Raw genomic sequence first — 24,824 nt, 5'->3', positions numbered from 1 at the left:
GGTAAGCAGGGTCATCTGAAAGACAAATATCTGTTATTATTATTGGTTATATATGTGGGACAAATTAGGGAGTTTTTTTCTTGTACTTTTAAACACCAAATAGATTTACTGTGCTAACAAAGTAATGACACATTTATTTACAGTGCTCTAAAAATTAGTTTTCCTTGCGGATATTCTCTGTTTTTGCATTCTGTTAAGCCTAAAATGTTTCATTTTATCAAACAAATGTATTATAGGATAAAGATAACCCAAGTAAATACAAAAAGTTGTTTTTTTAATTTTATGATTTAATTCATTAAGGTAGAAAAGCAACCCAAACCATGAAAAATAAAAATCCCCTATAGACTTCAATACTGGTTGTGCCACCATTAAAAATAAGTGACATGGAAACGTATGGATAACTGCAAGTCGTTAATATTCAAACTTGTTAAATGTCTGCCCACTGTTCTTTGCAGAAATCTATTCAGCCATCTTGGATTTTTGAGTATGAGCAACATGTCATACTACAGTGTCTAAATTGGATTTAAATCCAGACTTTGGGTAGGCCACTCCAAAACTTCATTACTTTTACTGTATTTGCCATTCAGAGATGGCCTTGCACTGTGCCTTTTATTATTGTTCTGCTGCATAACCAAATAGATATCGGGCTTAAGTCCTGTGCTTATGGCTGGACATTCTACTGCAGGAGGTCTTTGGATAGAGAATGTTAAATGTATAAATGCTAAAATGTATCATGCTAAATGTATGATTTCATCAACTACGACATGAAGGTGTTGGGTTTGTGAAATTAAACTAAACTCTTCTGAAAATGCAGATTAATCCTAGTTTATTCATGATTTAACTTCAAAAGGCACTTACTTTTTCCCAGGTCAATTTTGACTGTATTTTTCCCTAAATGACTTAAATCAGCCTTTAAAAATATGCTTGTTTTTGTTTACTGTGTATCTTTATCCAGTATTAAGGATTTTTAATAATCTAAAATATTTAGGAGTGAAGAAAAGCAAAAACAAGAACTCCACAAACTCCACTATATGTGTATGTGATCAAATCTGGATGTGTGCAGTTAATGTCACAACATTACTTGGGATGGTGAAATATAATAATGTTGAATACAACGCAAGAAAATATGTTTTTTGAACATGTTTGGTATGAAAAACTTCAAGATTCTGTCTAACATGCACATGCCTCTAAGTTAGTGTTTTAATTCACCCACTAAATCATTTCTTGGCAGTAATGCAATGCCACCCACAATGAGATAAAAGCTTTAACAACAGATCAAATCTAATGTGAATACTTTTCAGAGGGAAAAAAACTAAAATTTCATAAATCTATCTTTAAATTAGATTATGTGTAAAACAGTTATTGCCGTTGCTGTTAGTGATTTTGCAATCCTATGAGCACAATCGCAACACTTGGTTTTCATTTGTAACGTTTTACAAGTTTGGAGCATTTTATAGAGAGAAATCTTAGATCATTCCTCTTTAAACCATTTTTCTAGATCAATGGTGTACAAGCATTTTGCAACTTGGGCCAAAGTTGTAAAGTAAAAAAACTAAAAACTGCTTGGCAATAAAATATGCAAGCAGTATCTTATTAAAACACATACATTTATCAGATTTTTTTCTATGGATGAGTAAAACATTGTAGATCTGAAATTTATAAAGGGTTTAAATGTCTTCAAAAAACAAAAACAGAGTCTGTTCTTAGCAAAAGAGCAGGATTTCAGCTTAGAACACTGAATTTAGATACAATGTTGTGTTTTTATTTTATTTTTTGGGGCTAGGACTTTTATGGAGGAAAAGTCCATACAGAAGGGGAGGTTGCACACCTAGACATGGGGTGGGCAACATAGGCAAAAGGACTTCTTTCTGGAGTCTTTTTAGACTCCAGACTTTGAATAGACCACCTTTGGGTTTTTCTGAGCAAAATATTGGTGGACTTGGGACCATTTCCCTGTAAAATAACCCAAGAATGCTTTAGCTTAAGTTTAGGAATTTATGTTTTTCTTCAGGATTTTCTGGAAAGAGAAAAATGTATACTTCCATCAAAAATAGCAAGTCACCATTGGGCAGGAAAGTAGCCTAGGATCCTCACATTACCACCACCTTGTTTGACTGACAGTATGATTGTTACGGCCCCTGGCCTCTTGAGACTGTGCAGGCTTCTATCAATTATGCAGATTCCACTGCGGGAGAACACCTTCCTGATTGGCTGCCAAGGAGCTGCGACCGCATTGGACCACCAGAGGACTGCCATGCCAATCAGGCCGCTGATGAGGCCCACCTGCATCATATAAGAGACTCTTGAACTCATTCCTTCAGGGGGAAGACAGCTAGTAGGAAGCTACTTGTTAAGTTGTCTTTTCCCCCCACCCCACGTTTGGTTGCATTGGGTTGTTTAAACCACTTGTGCTTGCTTTGGTTGTTAAGCTGTTTTTGTTTTGGTTGAAGCTTGACCTTGTAGTGGCTCACAGCTCATGTTTGGGAGGTTTTGAGGCTCCCTTTGTCTGTACTTTTATTTTCTCTATTAGTCTTCTTTGGTGGTTTGAGTTATCTTTAACCTGACCTGTTGAACCTTATGTATTTTCTTTTGTATTCAACATCCCTGAAAAGTATTAGCCCTTTTCTTTGGTTCTATTAATTGAGTTAAGAGTATTGTGTTTTGGTTATTGTAAAACCCTTCCTCTGTAAATAAACCCTTTCACATGCCACTCCGCTTCTCTGGACACAGTTTTGTTACCTCCTCTGAACCCCTAGACAGAGGGGGCGTAACAATGATTTATAAGTATATTTATGAAATGCTGTATTATGCCCAACTTAACGGCATGGGCACCTTCTCAAAAGTTCTACTTCAGTGTTTTACATAAAAAGGAATATTTTTTTTCAAAACTCTTAAGATGTTTCTTAAACTTTTGAGATATTGTTTGTACTATTTCAGACTAGCCTTTGTGTTCCTTATGGTCAAAAGTTGTTCAGGCCTTATAACTCTCCCATGTCCAGTCTCTTTCTTATTCCTAAAATATGAACATTGACCTGCCTTCGAAAGTTCTCAGTTATCTGGGTCATTACAACAGCAAACAGGCTTAAATCAAAGTACCATGACTTTAGCTCAGTTTTTCTGAAAACATTTCGACACCTAACCAGGGGCCCATTCTTCGTACGTCGCTAACTCGGCTGTATTTGATTGTTGACGACTTGGCATGATCTTGGATCGTTTGGTTCTTCTAAACTCATCTTGAACTTGCTGTCTTAGCAACGTGTGCGCCAGCTTAAACCTGCTCGCGAGCAGGCTTATTTCATGTAAACAGGATTAGATCGCAGCTGTATAAGCGGAGGAGATGGGAAGTCTGTCGTAGCCATGTCCATTTTTACGACAGCAACCTGTTGCGGAAGGTGCAAGAATAATTTGCAGAGTTTATCGAATTAATCACGTATTGTGCAATAGACAGGATCCTTTAGCGCAGCATGACAGTGTAGATCCTTGGATTCTTGGTGGCTGTTATAAACAGACACACACATCATTTAACAGTAGCTTTTAAAGAGGAAAAGTGGTGTTAGAGCCATAAATAGAAAATATTTAAGTTATTTGTATGATGGTTTGCTTTTTATTTTTATCATATTCAGTAAGAAGATTTCTTCAGGCCATTTTATTGTGAAGTTTAGTTTTACTTTGAAAGGCTTGCTTCCTGTTGAGACGTATATTGTATTAGAAAAAACTATGGATGGATTATCTAGACACGGAGCAATACAGTTTTACCGTGTAAAATGTGGATGACTTGGAAAAGGAAGAACTTCATTTCTCTAGATAAATAATTTTTTTTTTGTTAAAATTCACAGTTTGCCCGAGTCCTTTACTTCCAGTGTCTAAGGAATGACACTGAAATTTGGATCTGTTGCCATAACAAGTGCCTTTTTAAAATAAAGTATAATAATTAAAGGCTACCATTTTGTAGAATATTCTTGTATTTCACTTTTACTTGTCCCCATCTTCTAGTGGGTCCTGTGGGGGCGCTGATATAAAAGAACAAAGTAAATATGAAATTATTAAAATGTAAAAATACATTCTGTAGAAAGTGATAGAAACATCTAACATGCACAGCACGTATGCATTAATTTGTCTGCTACTTTTTGCCCGCCCTCTCTCTTGGCTTTAACAGACTTTGAGGTGTTCCCTGTCGTTTTAATTAATGACTCAAAGTCGGCATAACCTCCATTAAAAGCTCTTGTTCTACTGGGAGAAAAACTGTGGGCGTTCTTTGGCCATGCTGAACAGCTAATAGCAGCGTTGCTGATCATTGTTTCCACTATCGATACATTTCCCCTTTTAAAGCGACGCATGAACGCGCAGTTATCTCAGATAACTCAATCCAGCCATACTAATCATAAACAACAGGTGTGTTCGAAGAACCCAATTAGTCGGATCATGATTAGCCGGATGAAATCATCTTGGATGTCTCATTTGATCTCGGATGTTTTAAGCAACGTACGAAGAACGGGCCCCAGGACTCTGTGTCAACTCTAACTGACATTAATATTGACCTTAACTGAGGCAATGATCCAAAAATGTACTAATCAGTTCAGCTCACCCCTATTTTTAGGGGAAAAAAAAAAAAGTTTATCTTTTGACTGGCCAGTTTGGTTATAGGGAGAGATCAGCTGATATGTGCTGAATGTTTCTGGTATGTACTGTACATGGAACCACAAGCTCATAAACTGTCCAAAACTAAATATCACATATCAATCTTTTCTACAGTTTAAAAAAACCTGTTATTTAAAAGAATTGCCATGTCAAACACACGTGAGTTACACAATAATTTTGGCCCAAATTTGACAGCAAAGCCACACACAAAAAAACAGAACGTCACAAGAAATCTAGATTATTTTTTTTTCTTCTGACTGTTTTTCTAAAAGATTTTGTCCTAACTAAAAGTATATTTTACAGATTATTTACATTTACATTTACAGTCTTGTGGAGGTGAGTAGTATTGGGGTGTGTATACAGTAGAGAAAAATGGGGGTGAATTGACACTGATCTGAGTTATCCTGTCTTTATTCAAACTCAACCGAGGGTTTCACTGAAAACTGTCACATTCACCGGATGTAAAGGTTTGAGATGAAGAAAAAAGAACCATTACATAAAAAGGAAAGTTTAAAAGTAAAGCATTTGTCTACAGCATTAGCACTTGTTCAGAGTTGTCCTGGTAAAGCCTTTCTGCTTCAACAGTTTGTAAGTGTGATTTGAATAACTATTCAATTAAATCATTTTCTAAAATTTGTTTACATGGATTGCTGAATGCTGTTTGGTAAAGCAGCTATCTGCCCCCACCCACCTTAGAGAGAAAAGTAATTATGAGACACACCAAAATTATTTAAACAGATTGAACTAAACTAAAGTATGTTATTAGTGCCTTGGGGCACATGGAAATTTGTTGTAATTAAAGAGTCACCTTTTGATGCACAATGTTACGAACATCCACCATAACCAAAAATTTCTCGGAAAAATTTCTCAAAACATAATTAAATACATAATGGTTGAGAAAGAAATAAGACTAAGTCTAGAAATAGATGGTGCCACCAAACTATTGTTAAGGAGAGCAAACTCTGCTGTGTCATGATAATTCAGCTGCTATCCAGTTGATTGAATGTGACTTTGTAAAGTGCCTTGAGATGATATGTTCTGAATTGGGGCTATATACATAAAATTGAATTGAATTAAAAAAGTTATTTGTTGAGAGAGCTTGCTGTGGAGTCAGCCAAGAACAAAAACACAAACTGAAATTGATCCATTGTATTTTACAAGGACAGAACATTAACAGGTAAAGGCAGTAGTCTATGGGGTAATGTAACTTAATGGGAAAACAGGCACTCCTATTACCCCGCACACAGGTATTTAGGGCCCAGTTCCCAACCTTAGGATGTTAAGAGCATGCCTTCCCTTTCTTTCTCAGCACATATCCTTCTTGGTAATGTTTTAAAGCATTGTTATACTTGTTTCCTGCAGATAAGCTTTGTCGCCCCAGTCTCCGTCCTAAATAGACCTATCCTCAAAAAGCTTTAAACGTCTAAGTAAACTGCGTATATGGCCATTAAGTTTATATATGGGTAATTTCTTCCAAGTTGGGGAGACTGGTGCAAATGAAACATGAATTGAATTTGAGAGGTGAAGCCATCAGCTTTCCATATAAAAATTTACATTGGCCCTATCACTATAAAGAAGCAAGACTAAATAGTGCTTTTTTGAAAATGCTGTTATAGGTTTTACTAGTAAGATCAAAGCAAACAGATAACTCTTAGGATTACTCCCGTCCTTTTTTGCACAAGAAATTACAAAGACAAGTTTGGGAGTTGAAAGGGAGTAGGGCCATGAGCAGACAAAGAACTGCTAGGTGCCAGAGAGAAAACTGGAAAGAAACAGCGTCATAAAGCACCTGCCAGAGCGCTGTGAGGTAGAGGGCTTTCCTCCAACAGAATCCCCTGCAGCACACAATGGTGTTGTGGGAAACCATTGTGGTCCCGAGGTAAAGTACGTAGAGTTGTTGGCTTCACTCACAAAAAAATGCCTGAAGCACTAAAGCCCAAAGTGAAAGCAATGGCAGAATGACAATGGAAAAAAAGGCGTCAATAAGGAAAGAAGGTAGTATAAGCTGATTCTAGATCAACAGTAAAACTGAAGCCTAAATTATTATGCAAGCAAAAATTACATTTTGGAAATGAAGGTAAATGGTTATGACAGGGGAAAGAAGCCAACTACATTCACATAACACCAACCACTGCTGTTTTGTCAAGGTTTGTTTTGTATGAGTTGGACACACGGCGCTCTTTGGTGCCAGAGTTCTGACGAAGCAGCAGCTGCAACAATAGGCGATGGCAACAACCACAACCAGAGGCATTCTGGGACATTAACCTGTAGACAAGCTACAGTGCTGCTGGAGGGAAGGGGAAGGAATAATGTTGATCAAAAATAAGTCCCAAGTTTGTGAGCTGAGAATACCGATATTATTTTTCATTTTTTATTTACCTTTAAACTCCCTTCTTGTGCAATAGAATGATTTCTAAATGTTTTTTAGGAAATAAACAATGTCAGTTCAACTGACGCATGACAACCAATGCCAAATCACATGAAAGCTTGCAAAAAAACAAAAAACAAACTTGTGAAGTAGCCGGTGGAACTCAGGGTGTGTGATAACAGGTGTTTACCATTTTCTATCTAACCCTGATCCTGAATTTGTTAATTTGCTGTAACTTTGGGTTTTCTAAGACTGAAAACAGAATTGACTTCCTGATTCAGACATTTTGTACTATGTTGGGAAACGCCTATTTCGACATCAGTATTCATCGATTGTGATCATATTAACTACAGCAGACCTCAAAGAAAAAAAAATCCTAAGTGCCAAGTAACTAAAAAATACAAAATAGAAAGATTATCGAGAATGATACTGTGGCACTTTTGCTAGAGTTTTACATCCCACAGACAGATTTGCCTGTAGTCTCCAACATTCTAAAACTGTTCATTTGTGGGGGCCTGAGTGGAGGATCAGGGCTGGATGCTCAGAGAAATGGAACCACTTGTGATTATGAAAAAAGTTTATACACACTGTGAAATAGTTGAAACAGTAATAGGCTGGAAAGAAATACAAAACTACAAAATATCACACAGCTAATGTGAGCAAAAACAAGACATATGGGTTCTTTATTTTTACTGACAGCTACTCAGTGATAAAGGGATTTTATTAAAAAAAAATCTATTTACATTGATTTTGCACACATATTTGTCTTCATAAACTATCAATGAAGGAGTTCATGTAAAACACTGAGCTGAACCAGAACTTCAAGCTGTTATGATAGAGGGGGCGTGGCTTGTCCCTGGCCATGCCCCTTCTATATTTGAGAAGGTTGTTTCTGGGCCTAGAGGTTTCCTGCTATTAATACTTAACAGCAAATATGGGATTGCTTTGAAAAGCCATTCATGAGAGCTATTAGCTACAAGTTCCCAGCACCCCGTAGTATCCAACTTGCTTGGTCAAAATATTTAATTTCAAGCTGATTGGGTACTCCATTCACAAGGACATGCATGAATATATTCCAACTGTATTAGCTTCACTGAACCAAACCTTACCAATAGCAATCAATTGTCAAAGTGTTTTGAGAAGGCCAAATCAGTGTCTGGTACAAACTAATTTCTTTATGCCACTAAATCTTAGATTTAAAAAAAAAATAAAATGTATTGTCTACTGTCAGTATATAATACAGCACTGTGTAAAAAGACAGAGTGAAATACAAATCTTTTAAAATAAGCGGGTCAGAAAATGGATGGATGGATGGATGGTATGCTAACAAATGTGGCACAAATAAATTATAACAATCTGAACAGATTCTAAGACACAAGCATAATTGTAAATCACAAATCTTTGAAAAAATGGTGACAAATATATATGATAAGTTGTACCACATCAAATGCCCATTCAAGCAATACATCATAAAAAAAAGGAGCTTAAAAGTTCACAGATCTGAGTTATTATCTGGTTCACAAGCTTCAGTCATTTGTTGCCTTACTGAAGACAATGCTTTAAGGAATTACTATGAGTGATTGTAAACATTTCCACATTATACCAACTTTCCAATGTTAAACGTAATTTTTAACTCTTATGATGTTTGAGATATCTGACACTGACTTTTTAGCTAATTAGCAATGAGTAGGTTACTTGTTTGTGTGCACAATATTCTTATTATTATCACTATTATTTATAGCATTAGAGTGTAGTGCTCTACTCGATGCAGCCTTTTTCTCTACAACCTTGGAACCCTGGTAGTAAAGCAATTGCAAGGTTATCTGCTCATGTGTCATAGTGTGAGCAGCGGTTGACAAGTTGTTTACGCCACTAATAGCTGCACAGTTTATATCGTGTTTCTTATTAGGACCATTCAAGTAGAATAGAAAGGTGTGTGTGTGTTTGTGTGTGTGTGTGTGTGTCGGGGGGGGGGGGGGGGGGGGGGGATCGGCAGTAAACCCTGACCCTGGTTCAAAAACAGTATCTGACTGCAAACAGCTGTAAGTCAAACGGCAGATTTATTTATGAGACCGCAAAAATTATAAATTTTTTATCTTCCCTCAAATCAAGACAGCAGTTGTGTTAGTATAACACAATAAATGTAGTATATGTCAACGCTTGCAATTTACTTACCAGCATTGGGTTGTTTTGTTTTATTTTAGAAAGCTGTCAGTTTAAAGGGCGACCTCTGGGCTCTCTTTTAATAACCCACTTACTTTGCATTATTTCTACACATACAAAGCATATTAGATATTGAAGTTAGGCTTCTTAACTTACCTCTCTCCACTCTTTGGTTCCCACACCTTGCACATATAACACAACCACTACAAGAGAGAGAAGAGAAGAGAGGGATGAAAACAGAATGGATATGTTTCCACTCTAGCGGAAAGCCTTTTTGGTGTCTACATGTTGGTACCCATAGCACCTTGCAGATATCAAAACATTTGCTTTCAATTCCAATTTTATTACATCTGATGTTGCTGGAGGCAAGTAAACAATTCTTTATTAAAAGCCAATCCATCACCCTTTAAGGAAGTGTGTTTTCTTAGCTTATATCAAAGACATTTGCAGTAAATATGAGAACCCTCAATTATTAAACTTCTGGCTCACTTATCAAACTGGTAAACCTGCAGAACATTGCAGAATTATTAAGACTTCTTCATGCCATGTCACAGATATGCTGCTACCTGATAATATATGTAACTTCAAACACACACAGGTGTCACTTGGACAAAATAAAATATGATAATAATGTAAACCAAACACAACAATACAGGACATTTGTGTCTGGTAATTTTTTATTTCTTTGTCTTTGATTGGTTTTAAGTAACAATGCTTGTAGAAACTACTGTTAAGCACGATCTTACCTATTGTCACTCCATAACTGAACCACTTAAATTTGCTTATAAGGCTAAGAGGGGTACAAAGGATGATGTAGACTGCCTGTTGCATACCCTTCTCCAGCATCTAGATTCCCCAGGCCATTAGGTCAGGACACTCTTCACTGACTTCAGTTCTGCTTTTAATACAATCCAGAGACACCTGATGATCCAGAAGTTACATAATCCCACTAGTTTCTCTTGAGAGATCCATCTTATTTACAACGTTTTGAGCAAAAGACTACAAGCGGTACGAGTTGGCTCAACCACGTCACTAATACTCAATAAAAACACTGGAGCCCCACAAGGCAGTGTGCTGAGTCCCTTCATGTACGCGCTCTATGCCAACAACTGCATCAGTCTGTCTCCCAGAACCATTTATTATAAATACTCCGATGACACAGCCATTATTTAATTTCCTCACATATGACTTCTCTTTTCAGGAGTATAACAAGTCACTTCAATCATTGGTGTGAAGACAATCACTTTCACCTTAACATAACTAAATCCAAATAACTAGTTGTCAGTCTTTCCATCCCTCAGCAATCCATCATCATTAGTAATCAAACTGTGGAAATAATTGACAACTTCAAATAACATTGGATAGTCAACTCATCTTTGATCAGCACATCACAAACATTCAAAAACATAGTCATGAGAGACTATCAGCCATACGTAGACTTAGGACACTGTGTGGCTCCATGTCTCCTCATGTCACTGTGCCAAAGCATCACGCAATCTAATTTAGTGTTCTGCTCCACCTGTTTTTAGAACATACTCTGTCACAAAACTGGATGAAACTCACAAGCATAACCAGCACTGCAGAAAAAATCCTTGGCCTGCACTGCGACCAATCTTTCTGACCTCAGTAATGAGAGGCCGAGGGACTGTAAGGAAAATCACATCACTGATGGACTATGTCTCCTACCCCATGCATTGAGCTGTTGCAGAGCTGGAGAGCTCTTTCAGTGACAGACTGCTGCATTCTAGATGCTTTCCACATGCTGTTCCTCCTGGCTGCTGTTTATAATCTCTGCTACTCCCAACAGACTCAATAACTGTTTACAACATCTTAATGGTTACACGGGTTCTGATCTGAACATTAATCGTTTACACTGTTCCCAGATGCTAAGGTAACTTGCACATGCCTTGGCTGCTTCGGAATGCTGTTTCACTGTCATGCACATTGTATATTGTATTATTATCTGTATGTAAACAGATTGGAGTCCTTTTCACTGTTAAATATATTCCACTATGCAATATTTATTCTGTTATTTACTTTTTTCTCTTCTATTCTTGGTGTTTCTTTAATACTAATTTAGATTGGACTAGTTTGTTAATTTTTCTTCTTCTCTTTGTTGTTGGTAGTTGTGTCTAAAGCCGGGCATACACTGTACGAGTTGTCCTTTTTGGGCCGATTCTTCAGTCGTGCGAGAATTTCTTGGATCGGGCCGAATTTCAGCTTGATCGTGCGTCCTGCGTCGTGTAGTCTACAGGTGGTAACGAGGGACGATTCGCCTCTCACGACCACCTCCCGATCAGGAATTGGACGGTCGGTTGAAAATCAAACATGTTTGAAATTCAGTCAGCCCTCGTAAGTGATCGTGAGCGATCGTGAGCGCGTCCTGCTGTTGAAGCAGAGCTACGACATGATTTCCCCTGACCTCACGCACTGTGCATGCGCAAACAAACAATTGGGAGATTTTCCACAAACATGAGATAAGAAATTCCTTTATTGTCCCACAATGGGAAAATTCGGGCGTGACAGTGGCAAAAACACATAGACATTGTTATAACAAAAAATATCAAATAAATATCCAATGAAAAGTTGTAAAGTTGAAATACAATCTGAAAAGATCTCACTGAACAGAGTCCAGTTTAGCTACAACACACATGAATTTGTGCTTAGGCAAACCAAGGACGCTCACTAAAGGCTCTAATGGGATGTGTATCCTGGCCAAGTGATGTTATCTGTGTCTAGACACCATCAGACACTTGGTGCCTGTATGAAGTTTGGACATTAACTTTAATGACATTCAAATTGTCTAAATTGGAAAGTGATTAAACCCAGATTTTGCCCTCCTAATGAGCAATTAAGAGAGGGGAGATAAGAAGAATGCGGGAGAGGGAGTGACTCTTTTCGGTCGTGTGTTTACGAGAAAACAATCTTTTCATTGTCACATTGGTAACCATGCGGGAAGAGGCGTGTAGTGCAGATTAAATTGGTTTTGTAAATCTGATTAGTACAGGCTCGTCTGTTCGTGACTTGCATGTTCACCTTTTAACTGAACAAAGGAAGAAATAAGTGAAATCAAATGGATGGTGTAGTCTGGTAATCTAATACCTTTAAAACAAAAACATATGCAACAGTTCGAAGCAAAAAAGCAAGGTTGTATCCAGTTTGGAGGCTGACGGTGGACTCTGATTCATTTGAGTTAAAGTCTAAAGCACCTGATGGATTGCTCACTTTATGGAAAGCGACGGAGAACGGAAGAAGCACATGTGCTTAGCTACATTGCGGCTAAACGACAAGGCAATGTCCCACTGAAGCCTAGTCCCAGAAACACTCTGCCTGCAGCGTGGGTACAAAACACACAAGCCTTTACAGGAAATGTTGAATACTAGTAACATGAATGTTAGGACATCCTATTCAATATTTGATTCCTGAATAAGAAACATTTTCAGTTTACAATTTTTGATCTCTGATGAAAGAAAGTGATTCACTTTCTATGAAATAACTAAGATAAACCTCTTTTTTAACTCACTGAGCAATAGATAACAAAATAAAAGATATATCGTATTCCTTTTAGCTGACTTCCATTCAGTGAGAGTACTTTTGTCTCCGAGCATAATCTGAGAAAATGTCAGCTGTGAGACATTATGTAGTTTCTAGTTTCTAGCATGTGCAGCCTGTAAGAAGACACCCCATAGCATCCCAATGAGATCTGGACTTTAACTCAGTCCAGTTTTTTATCTTTATTCTCAGCCTCTTTGGTGGAATTATTTGTTGTGCCTCAGCCATAAGGTATATAAGTATGAGACGGTACTCTGATAGCCATGAGAAATATGAGACTGTAGGAGCCTCCTCCTTAGGACTGCCCTCACAGCAGGATGCCTCCTGAGATCCTATGAAACATTCTTCCCATTGTATTTCCGTCTCCGAGGACAGCGCCACGTGTAGCAGCACCGGAGAAACCATGGAGAAGTGCCTTGGAGTAGGCACTATCGGAATATTCAGTCTTCAGTCTTTTGTTTGTTTAAAAACCTAAATATTCTGGCCGAACCACTTTGACAGCAGTAATGCAGTCCAGTAGAGAATAGAGGGATTTACTACAACCTGGCTTCAGAGAAAAGTAGATCTGTAGATCCTCTGCATAGCAGAGGAAGGATAACTGGTGCTGATTTACAATAGCTCCAAGTGGCAGCATACAAAGCGAAGGACAGACAATTATGCACAAATGCACATTTCTGAGGGCAATTTAGAAGACCCAGATGACCCAGGGTGAATATTTTTAGACTGTAGGAGGAAACTGGAGTGTATGAGAAAATCCATGTCAGCAGGGGTGGAGAACATGCAAACTCCAAGCAGAAAATCCCCAGACTGAATTTGAACCTTCTTGCTCCATGGCAACAGTGTTAACAACCGTGGCATCATGGAGTCCAAGGCAGGACGTGTTAATCTCATTCAAGCGATGACAACCAACCGCCCGCTTTATTAGGTAGGCTTTGCTTGTATTGTGCTGGTCTCAATTCCTTGTGGCAAACCAAGGTTTCTGAAATATCTCTTAGAGATGATGGATCACTTGATCGCATTAAACAAGTGCTTCAGAATTTTTTGCTTCACAACTTGTTCCACCACCCAATGGTGTTCAGGGTCTTGTTTATAAAATATTGCTTAGAATCCATACAAAAAGTGTACGTACAGCAAATAAAAGGCGTATACCCCAAACAATTTAGATTTACAGAACCACACCAGCACACAATTTTCCTGTATAGATCACAGCTGGACCTGAACATTTGCTACCAGGTTCTGCCTCACATTCTGCCCTCTACACACCCAGATTCAACCATAAATAGTCAATGCAGAGCATGTTAATGCATATTAACAGTGAGCCAGTTGGTCTTTTTTCCCCATGTTTCCACAGACAAAAACCAAAGAAACTGTGAAACAATTTCACGAAGAGGAGTTTACTCAATGTGTAAATCAGAGGTAAAAGCACAGATGTTGTCCACATTAAAGGAACTGGTTAAAAAGTGAACTTGATTGCTGGTTTAAATGTTGAGGCTCCATGTTAAAACTCCTCTGAGGCTGTGCATTTAAATCAACAATCTGAGGAGGGATGGAGACCAGGAGGGATGAGAGATTTTCCCCGCGATGATAAAGTACCCCCCCTGCCCCCAAATTCTGACCCTACCATCTGAATGTTGCAGCTGAAATTGACACTGATTGGATCAAACAACATCTTTCCAATCTGTTATTGTCTAGTTTTGGTGAGCCTCTGTAAATAGCCCACTTCCCTGTTGTTAGCGGACAGGAGAGCACCCTAAGTGGTCTTCTGTTGTTTTAGCCCATCTGCTTCAAGGATTGACACGTTGTACGTTCACAGATGGTATTCTGCGTACCTTGGTTGTAGCAACTGCTTTTTTGAGCTACTGTTTTGAAACAGCCTGCTTATTCTCTTTCAAGTTTATACATCATCAAGACATTTTCTTTTACACAGCTGCCCCTCACTGAATATTTTCTCATTTGGAACAGTTCTCTGTAAACCTGTATGAGGGGAAAAACCCCTTGAGAATACTGGCAAAATCACCAAGCCGTGATCAAAGTCATTAAAACAACTTTCTCTCCCATTCTTACGCTTTGGCTGAACCTTAGCACGTCTCTGCGCCACATCTAAAGGCCTGAACGTATGGAACATCTGTCATGGGATTGTTTTCTGTACTAATAGTGTTTGATGAGATGCCACTTGTCAATCAATCCTGGAGGCTTTTCAAGCAACTGACCAATCAGCATTCTCAATTTGTCCCAAATTGAAACGCCCCTTACCTGTGGGAGCTGCAGATATTTTTGACAGCATCGTCAGGATTTTGTATTACGAAAGCATGGAGGGATTTCTTGAGACTTTGAAAAAAATTTCACTGAGGAAAGCACAATTGAGACATGTGTTGTCCTGAATGCTTAGAGGATGGAATACAGTTTATTATTTTTCCAAAACCAACAAAAAGTCTATAAAAATGGGAAAGATGGACAAAAGCATGCAGCAAACCTCATGAGCTGAATGCAACAGAGGTTGACGGGGGCTACACTCCATTTCTCTGTATGGAAGTAACTGCAAACATGTTAAATTTCTGTTCAGAATTACATAAAGGTATCGCTTGAAGCTAGTTCTGCTGTCTTTTATGCATTTTGCATACATGTACAGTATGTTGCAATTTCTTGTTGCAAAAGTTGAGTCTCTGTCAGCTATGATCATTTAACAGGACATTTACACCAAGCTTTCATTCATGGTCAACATATATATTTGAACTCATAATATCTTTCTGTCTATCTTCGGGCCTTTTGGCTAACATCATGCATCAAGCACTGATTCAAGCAGTGCACTGTGAGGTAAAAGACAACGTTGATCGGGTGGTGGAAGAACACCTGTTTAATAAACAGAGGTTTATTAAAAAGGCAGTCCTAAGAGACAAGTAGAAGAAAAATCAGAATAACCCAGAGCTTTGGTGTCACAAGCAAGGTGAAAGATAAAAAGTTATGAAGGTAAGAAGGCCTGGAAAGATGGCTGGTATGAAAACGGAAGATCTGCGGAAATCCATGTTAATTATTGTGAAGTGGGGGCCGATATCATCTGCAGTTTTTAAAGGTTCTGACTGTCAGAAATCTTTTTAAAATACACCCCTCACATAACAATTAGGTAAGTGAGCGTGGTGTCATCCCACCTAATCTAGTGATAAGCTGTCAGGAGAGAGATATGTCAAAGTGGGCCAGAAACCTAATTCTTGAACCCTAGAGGAAAGGCCATGGCAAACTTGCTAAATCGAATCAAAGTTAATTTAGTACAGGTGACAGTTTTCCCCCCACTAGATTTCCAACCTCATCCAGAGTTTACATTGAGAAATTATGTAGTAATATAACATAGCTGATTTATTTAAGAAAGCAGTAACACAGCAACTTATTTAGGTGAACGAATAGCAGAATATCAGACATTTCTTTTTATAAGTTGTTTTATCTGTGTTTGTTTTTAGTTTCATTTCCAATATCATTTCGGTTTATAGGGTTTAATCTTTTAAATCGGCCTCTTCTGAATACCTAAATACTTACAAACACTTTTACAAAGATGGTTTGAAAGGCTGTTAAATTGAGAGGTAAAATATTTTACGCATGCCAAGAAGCTGGCTAAACTGAACCCTGGTCGTCCATTATGTGGCACTTGGATGATTTATACTCCATCAATACATGTTCATCCATTCATGCTAGGTCAGAATGTGGAAACAAGTTAAGGTGGGAAACCCAGACATCCTTCTCCCTAGCAACACTCTCCTAGCAACTATTCCTGGAAGATTTCTGAGGCACTTCTAGTGGGGATGGATAATATCACATTTAATATAGAAAAACATATGAAATGTCAACTTGATAATAATCCTTTATCCGTTATCCTTTGATATTAACCACAAATCCTAATTTAAGATGTCTAAAATCTCCAACAAGTTATAGTGTGACCGGGATTATTACTTCCAACTGGTCCAAATGTCACTTGCATGAAACAACTTATATTGGAAATTTTAAACAAGACCTAACATAAACCACTCCCTATTGATCCATTTGTTTCAGTTTAACAGCAAGTCCTTCTGCAGATTTCACATGCGGAAAATAATAATTGTTGAACTCATCAACAATTATTATTCAGCAGATCATAGGGTCGCTAATGCTTGTCCATCTTACTTGGGGGAAAAAAATCAACTTTAACTACAGCCAAATACTATTACTACTACTTATTACATTAGGTGTGGTCTGCATTAGCTAATGTCGTGCCATTACTCCTGTTTTCAGTCATTTAATGTTTAATACATAACTCTCGGTCTGTTAGGTATTGTACAGTGAATATCAGACCAAACAGCTGATATTAGGACAATAGTTGAAATAAACACACCCAAAGCGTATCAGCTTAGCATTGTTTCAAAGGTCGCTAACGGGTAGCTTAGCCAAACCACAGTAAAACACATTATAAGTAAACCGTTTAACTTTCCCTGTCAAACTCCAAATCCAAATCTCTGCCTCTTTATCCGTTCTCTTGGCTTTGGGACATCCAGTTGGAGCAGTTGGACCAGGGTAAAGCTGGTTTGGGCCGGGGCGATGAGCAAGCAGCTAGCTCCTTTATGCGGGTCCTCTGGCAGAACTAGGACCCTCAGCGCGGCGGGGAACTTAGCAGGGCTTTTCTAGCATGGCTGTGTGCAGTGCTGTGTGTACTGTATTTAGGCACTGTCAAGCTGTGGGAAACTGCTTCATGCAGTCTCGGCTCAGCTTTCAGTTTCAGAACATGGCTGCGGATCTCCCCGATGTCAGACTTCTCTTTATGCCCACGGAAAAATCAAAGATGAAGGGGGAGAGCCTGGGTTCATAGCAGTGGCCCCCTGTTGTGAGGGGCAGTCCCTTGATGCCTGCAGTCTCTTACAGCATTAGAAACAGAAGGTCTGATGTTTTCTATGCTGGCTGATATCACTACACTGAAATATTATAATTTGTGGATTGGAAGGTTGCAAGACATACTGGAGGAAGGCAGAATGATGTGGAGTATGATTTAATTTGTAAACCAGAAACAGCTTACAATCATAACACAAATGAAATCATAATCAGAGAAGAATCTAGCAATGTTCAGTGGACAAAATATAACATAAATACTTGGATAACAGGTGAACAAAATTAAATGGAGGCACTCTAGCTGTGAAGAAAGCATGACTGGAGGAGTTGAGAGAAAATAACCAAGGCTAAAGCTTTGCACTTCCGGTCTTACTGCAACATCCCCAAGCAGAGCAAACCTAGAACCAACTACGATTTATTTCAGTTTTGCAAGCAGCTAAAATGTGCACTGGACTTGATTTTTCAAGTTCACTGCGATATTGCACATGCGCACAATGAATAAAGAAGGAAAAGCAATGGAGCCGAGCAACTCAGAAAATAAAGAATTAAGCAACCCTAACCCATCAGACAATCTCCAACACCACCATGCTGACAGTTTCTCAGCAAATGTGATGTTTCCAAAATCTCCTTGTGTTTGGCTTTTTACAGTCCCGCAGTAAATTTCTCTCTGTGCCCCCAGTTTATTTAGAACTAGAACATGAAGCTTGCTGTTGTTTATTCAACCAACTTTTTACCAAAACTGCAAGTTTTTAAAAAGTAATGTGAGCTCTCTGAACTCTCTGAAGGGGGCGGAGCTTAGTGACAGAGAATTCCTGGATCTGCGTTTGTGATTGGTTGTAGTATTAAGTATCTAGTATTAATCTACATGACAGGCTGGAATGCAAATGGAAGGAAAACTGTTGAACTTTTCATTGACCCCTTTTTCCCATCATCAACATACATCTATCGATCAATATATGTATTGCTATTGAATTTTCGTCCAGCCCTAAATTATTGAGCATGTATTTATTTTCTATATTTAAATATTTCCAATTTTTAAATATGTCCGAGTAAAGGCCAATTCATACCTCACGTAAAAGACGGATACGGATACGTGTGAAGTGTTTCATACGTTCTAACCGTCGATTTCGTCCGTATTTTGACACGAAAATTGGGAGCTTACGATTACGGACGAAACGGATCAATACGGAGCAATACTACCGGAAAAGGTGGGGGCGCTATTGAGTTTGTAGTACAATATGGCAACAAAATCACGAAGAAGGTTATAATTCTGGGCTTTAAACAGTTGCGGGATTCGAGGAACGACTTGCGGAGCTTGTCCGCAACTACCTACACACATATGATGTGTCGTGTCCGGGGCACAGGGACGAACAAAAAGTTTACTTACGGAGCAAATACAACAAAATCACGTCATGGACCGTCGCCATGTTTGATCAATGACGAATTATTGCCGCCCAGCACTGCCACCTAGAGGAAATATTGATTATTGCGCACCTCAACGGACGGAGGTATGAAGGAGTCAACGGATAGAACGTACGAACAGAAATACGGACGTGTAGGCCATATGTAGGGTATGAATGGACCTTAATGCGACTAACCATATTGAAAAGACATAGAAAAAATATGTAAAAAAATGTCAGCGATCACCCATCTTCTGTTGATGTTTTATAAATTGCACATCATAGAAGGCTTACACTTCAAAGTCACCACATTTGGATTTATCTCATAAAATATAATGAATTTGACAAGAATTGTGTTAAAACTATTTATGTTGTATATAGGTAAATCAAATCTTAAAATATGTTTTCTATACATGTTTTGTGTGTCTTTTTCACATATTAAAAAATATGGTAATTGCACCATGCAGAAATTGGCCACAGGTCCCCTAATCAGAAGTGAGCTGAGCTACACACAGCTGAACGCAGGTGGAGAAAGACTAAACTCCAGGTTCACTATGACATCTATAAATAGAGACTTTACTGATATAACTTACAACTGAAAAAGGCAAGAGAATCTTTCTTCTCTGAGATCATCCAGAAAAACGTTAATAACGCTTGTGTCTTATTGGCCACAGTCGACAGGTTAACAAACCCTCCTGTGTCCGTGGCTTCCGAACTCCACTCCACCAGAGCCTGTAATGAATTTGCTAACTAAATTACTGAGGAAATCCTAAAGATTAAAGGATCAGTATGTACATCCATATCAACTCCAGAACCAAAGCTGTATCCAACTAGAAATGATCTTGACAAATTTCTAATTCAGCCAAATAAACTACAAAAGCTTAGAGCAGATAATTCAGCAGTTAAGTTCCTCCTCCTGCTGCCTTGATGTTCTACCCGCAGCTTTCCTTAAGAAGGTTTTACCTGTTATAGCGTCTGATTTGACTCAGATAATAAACACGTCCCTTCTGTCAGGTGTTTTCCCCCAGTCCCTAAAAACAGCAATTATCAAACCATTGCTGAAAAAGAACAATTTAGACAAACTTCTACTCCAGAACTACAAGCCCATCTCAAACCTCCCCTTTATCAGTAAGATTATTGAAAAAGTTGTGTTTCAACAATTAAACACCTTCTTAACAACGACCAGCCGATTTGACGTTTTCCAGTCAGGTTTCCGTGCTCACCACAGTACAGTGACCGCCCTCATCAAAGTGTTTAATGACATCCATATAAATACAGACTGTGGAAGAACCACCGTGCTGGTTCTATTGGACCTTAGTGCAGCATTTGATACTGTTGATCACTCCATTCTGTTAGAACGTCTGGAGAACTGGGTCGGCCTTTCTGGTACAGCTCTCAACTGGTTTAAATCCTACTTAAAGGACAGGGACTCTTTTGTATCAGTAGGTAACTTTACATCAGAGATGACAAAAATCACATATGGGATTCTCCAAGGGTCCATCCTGGGTCCCCTCCTCTTCAAAATCTACATGCTTCCAGTATCTCAAACTTCCAGAAAACTGTAAAAGTGCTGAAAGCCTGAGCCTGAGCCTGAGTTAAATCAAGACTAAAAACACACTTGTTTAGGACTGCCTTCGACTGTTCTAGTTAAACTGTTTTACTAAAAGATTATTAGTTCAACTTTGTAGTCCAACTGTTTTTAATATTTGCTTTTTTTGTTTCTATTTTTCCATGTTTTATTTTGTTTCTACATTTTACTCCAATTTGGTTTTATTCAGTTTTATTTTCCTGTATTTTAATCACGTAAAGCACTTTGCATTGTCTTTGTTCAGAAATGTGCTATATGAATAAATTTGCCTTGCCTTGCCTTACATGTCAACCATCCACTTTCCCACAGGCTTTCACAAAGCTATAAACTTAGATAGTTAGACCATGTATGTACCTACAACATCCACTGTCTAGCTTGATTGTATTGAATACGCATTACTGTAAATAATTTAAAAAGGGAGCTCACTTTGGCTAATAACTTTCTAAACATGTTAATGCAAGAATTAAATCACACGTCAGTGAAGAAAATGTACATTGGTTGTTATGTGAAGCAAGGTGCAATGCCCGTTATCAACATTTATGTGTTTTGATAAATATTACAAAGAACATTTGTTTAGTGGAAGCATGACTATAATCAACTCAGGTTATATGAAAAGACAACTAAGTATTGACATTTATTCTTAAAGATAATGTGCCATGTATTTGATGTGTTCATCATATGCCAAATTAAAAGTATTTCTCCAACAAGAACTAAATGAACAGACTTGAGAAATAATTAAAATGCTTCTGAAATAATTGGCAAAAATACTATAGTTGCCAATAATTTACACTCTACAATCTGGCTTCGTCCCAGTCGAAAAACATTACTGAAAAAAATTAATTGGCCTGTCAAACCTATACTTAGGCATGTAAATTATCCTTAGGTATGACTGTGTGTATGCATGGCTGTTTATCATGTGTGTCTCTGTGTTGCCCTTTGACAGACTGATGACCTTTCCAGGGTGCTGGAGACTCCTACAGCCCAGCAAGGATAAGTGGGTACAGATTGATGGATGGATCTATTTTACACACTTTGAGACTCCGACATGCTGTAAATGTGTGGATCTGCCTTTAATCTAGCTTTAGACAAGCCTCATGTCCGGCTTGTCCAGGTCAAGGAGGTCCAGAAGTGGTGAGCAACTTTTTTTGCCTGCCTTTATAATAGTTCTGCTCATTTAAACACAATTGCAGATTCTACAGCTTCCTATAAATATATTCAGCCTTGTAATGTTGCTGAGAACGGGGCATATAATATCTCCTGTTTTATTTGTTAAGTCATTCCTGTCTCAGAGGAGCCTAGGAGCAAGATTCTCTGCACAGATGAATTTCCTCACTATCATTATGGTTAACTTTCAATAAGTGATACTGGGGCTCGTTTTGCAGTCACATTGGATGTTTTATAAGTTAAAAAGCAAGAAGTTACAAAGATAACTTTTTGTAAACTAATAATGCGTTTCAGTGTTCTCGAAATTTAGAATGCATTTTGCTGCAGACCGGTGAGTTAAGAAATGCGTTTTAATCAGATCTGCAGTCTGATAGGTTTTAGAATTTTGCACTAAGCCTCTGTGATTTTGCTTATTTTCAGTCAGGTTACATAATAAAAGACCACTAGAATTGGCAAACCAGAACCAGGTTGTAAAACCTTGTTTTACAACCTGGTGATCATAGAAAAGTTTGCTGAGGAGGTGATCAATTATGTCTAATCAGCTGTATAGTTTCATTTCTTTGTCATTCCTTGTCACAATAAAACAAACCAAACTGTGTGGAATTGCAGTACGTTTCCACTGAAATAACTGAGTCTAACTGCATCGTGATAGAGAGGAGAATCATATTGTGTCATCTTCTTTTTTTTCATTATCATATCAGACACATCAGAGATGCACAACCTTATGTAACTTACCAGCAATTTGGGGCCACTTTTGTCTGCAGTGTGATTGTATGAAATATAGAAAATGGTAAAAACATATTAAACGTTTCAAAAAGGAGTAAACGTGCTCTTTCCAGTTTTTGAAAAATAGCTGTGGTACACTAACCTGGTAAGCCAGATTGATAATGTGTAGCACGCTAAGTTATGCATTACAAATCATGGTATCAAATGAAAATGTAATAAGCACCATGAGAAACTACAACAAGCTATGATGGTCAAGGCACACTTATTTGGATAGTGACATCCACACTGAATTGTGGATTCTGATAAAACAGTAGTGATAGCAGCAGCTACGCCTTTGTCTTCCAGCGCTGCTATGTTTATTTTGGTTCGAGCTTTGAGCTTGGCACCTCTTGCTTTCATCACAGTTGTATGTCCCGCCTTAAACCATAGTGCTGCAATGTGATTGGCCGACCTGTTTTGGGTCGGTTTGGAACAGTTGAGACAGGAGCGGGACAAGATGGATTCTGGATGGATGTTTGTGAATGCACATATAAAGTGAGAATTCAGATTGCAGTCTGAGGATGATACATGGTGTCTGATGAGAAAACATATACCGAATGATTGGTCAAACCAACAAAAGCAAAATGAATGCATCAGTCTCTTTCAATGGGGACAATACAGCAAGCAAACAAACATGAGACCATTTTAGATAGGGCCAGACAACCTTTTATCACTTGTATGACTGAGTGACACCAAGCTTGGTAAATGGCTTCTACTTGTATAGTGCTTTATCAAGTTTGTCGACCCCAAAGTGCTATACACTACTGTCAGTCATTCACCCATTCACACACACATTCAATCTGACAGTGGTGAGCTATGTTAGTAACCAGGTGAAGAATCTTGTACCATATATTTTCATAAAAAGATTTATGAATTTTAATATTGTGCCTGAATCCACACTAACATGAAACAAACTGTACCAAAAAAAAAAAACAGATTTTAGAGGCGCACAAAATGAATGAGATGAATAAGTGTGAATTCAATTCAGGGAATTATTTTAGTGCAACAGTTCAGAGACAAAATAGACTATATTTACGTAATACTTATTTCCTGCTTAATTATACAGGACACTATCACCATCACTTTTGTGTATGCATGATTCATTTAGAATTGGAGCGTCGGGGCTCTCCTCTCTGCTTTTTTTGCTCTGACTGCATGTGGGGCTTTCAGGATGAGGCAGCAGCTGTGGTGTGCCTGTGAGACTGATAACTCTGAGGGAATGATAATTCCCTTGGAAGCTCTCACTGCTGCCTAAATACAGTGACTCCAGTCGATAGGTGCATTCACATTAGCTTGGCCAGCCAGACTGACTTGCACGGGGCAGTCTGGCTGGCCAGACTACTTTTACATATTCACATTTAACACAGCAAAAGTCCATAGACTTGTTGCTTGTCGCTTTTTGAAAGAAAGCCGCTAGAGGGGTTTGAGCAGTCGCTAAATATAGCAAGAAAGACGCTAAATGCGGAACACTGGACTGACGCCTCTAAATTTCCTCCCCTACAGAGTCCACTGCCAGCACACCATGTGGTAGCCACAAGCCACTTATCTTCACAGCCAGACAGGAAGGAGCAGGTGTGTTGGTTTTTCAAAACAAAGTAAATGTTAACAGTTCATGATATTTAAATTAATTTTAAACTCTAAAAGTACACAAATATAGCCTATGCATAACATAGGATATATATCTCACATGCTTTACATTCTTTTAACATATATTTAAATAAATTAAAAAAATCATTGTGAAGTTGCAGCAGCTTTTATTTTGCTGTGTCAGTGTGTCATGATCAATTACATGTTGCGAAAACCCTGACATCACACATCACCTTTCTTTGTTGTCCTACAGTCTCTTGTTTACATGGCTGGGCCGACCGTGCATACATGACATGCATGTCAGCAACTGCCAATCAGGGCTTAGCCCCTCTCTCCCCATAAAATACCACTGATGATCGGGACCCATTATTACAGCAACAAAACAATGGGCTTTGGCAAGGATTTGTCAGATAAGGAAAGAGGCAAAAACGATGATAAAAATTAACCTCTCCGAGGTGGAGAGCATTTCAAGAGCAAAAGCCGCTCAAGTTTGACTCGGAGCTAGCCTTTCTTGTCTGGACAGTTGAGTAACAGCATGAAGTCAAATGTTTGTTTTTGGTGGTGTTACAGTCTTGTTACACTTGTGTTGCTATGTTGATTAAATTCAGTGTAATGCTACAATTGTGGCATGTGGGTTACTCGTGGAGTTTGACCAGCAATGGGCCAGGTGTTACTGTTATGTGAAGCGAGTAGCCGGTAGCCCGGCTAACATGGTTTGCATAGTATAATGCAGCTCCGCTGGCTTGAGAGCTGC

The 24,824-nt window shown here is 38.4% G+C and overlaps 1 protein-coding gene across 1 annotated transcript in view; it reads right to left on the bottom strand.

Annotated features, from left to right (window-relative positions):
* Positions 1 to 24,824, bottom strand: part of LOC118561244 (copine-8-like) — a 60,975-nt gene that overhangs the window by 842 nt on the left and 35,309 nt on the right. The window contains exon 3 of the mRNA XM_036133153.1: positions 9,326 to 9,372. Within this exon, the coding sequence (XP_035989046.1) occupies positions 9,326 to 9,372 (47 nt within the window). The remainder of the gene's footprint in view (positions 1 to 9,325; positions 9,373 to 24,824) is intronic.

Source organism: Fundulus heteroclitus, unplaced genomic scaffold (assembly GCF_011125445.2).
Source record: "Fundulus heteroclitus isolate FHET01 unplaced genomic scaffold, MU-UCD_Fhet_4.1 scaffold_587, whole genome shotgun sequence".
NCBI classification, from domain to species: Eukaryota; Metazoa; Chordata; class Actinopteri; order Cyprinodontiformes; family Fundulidae; genus Fundulus; species Fundulus heteroclitus.
Note: the sequence above shows the minus strand (reverse complement) of the source record. Positions and strands in the feature narration are given on the sequence as shown.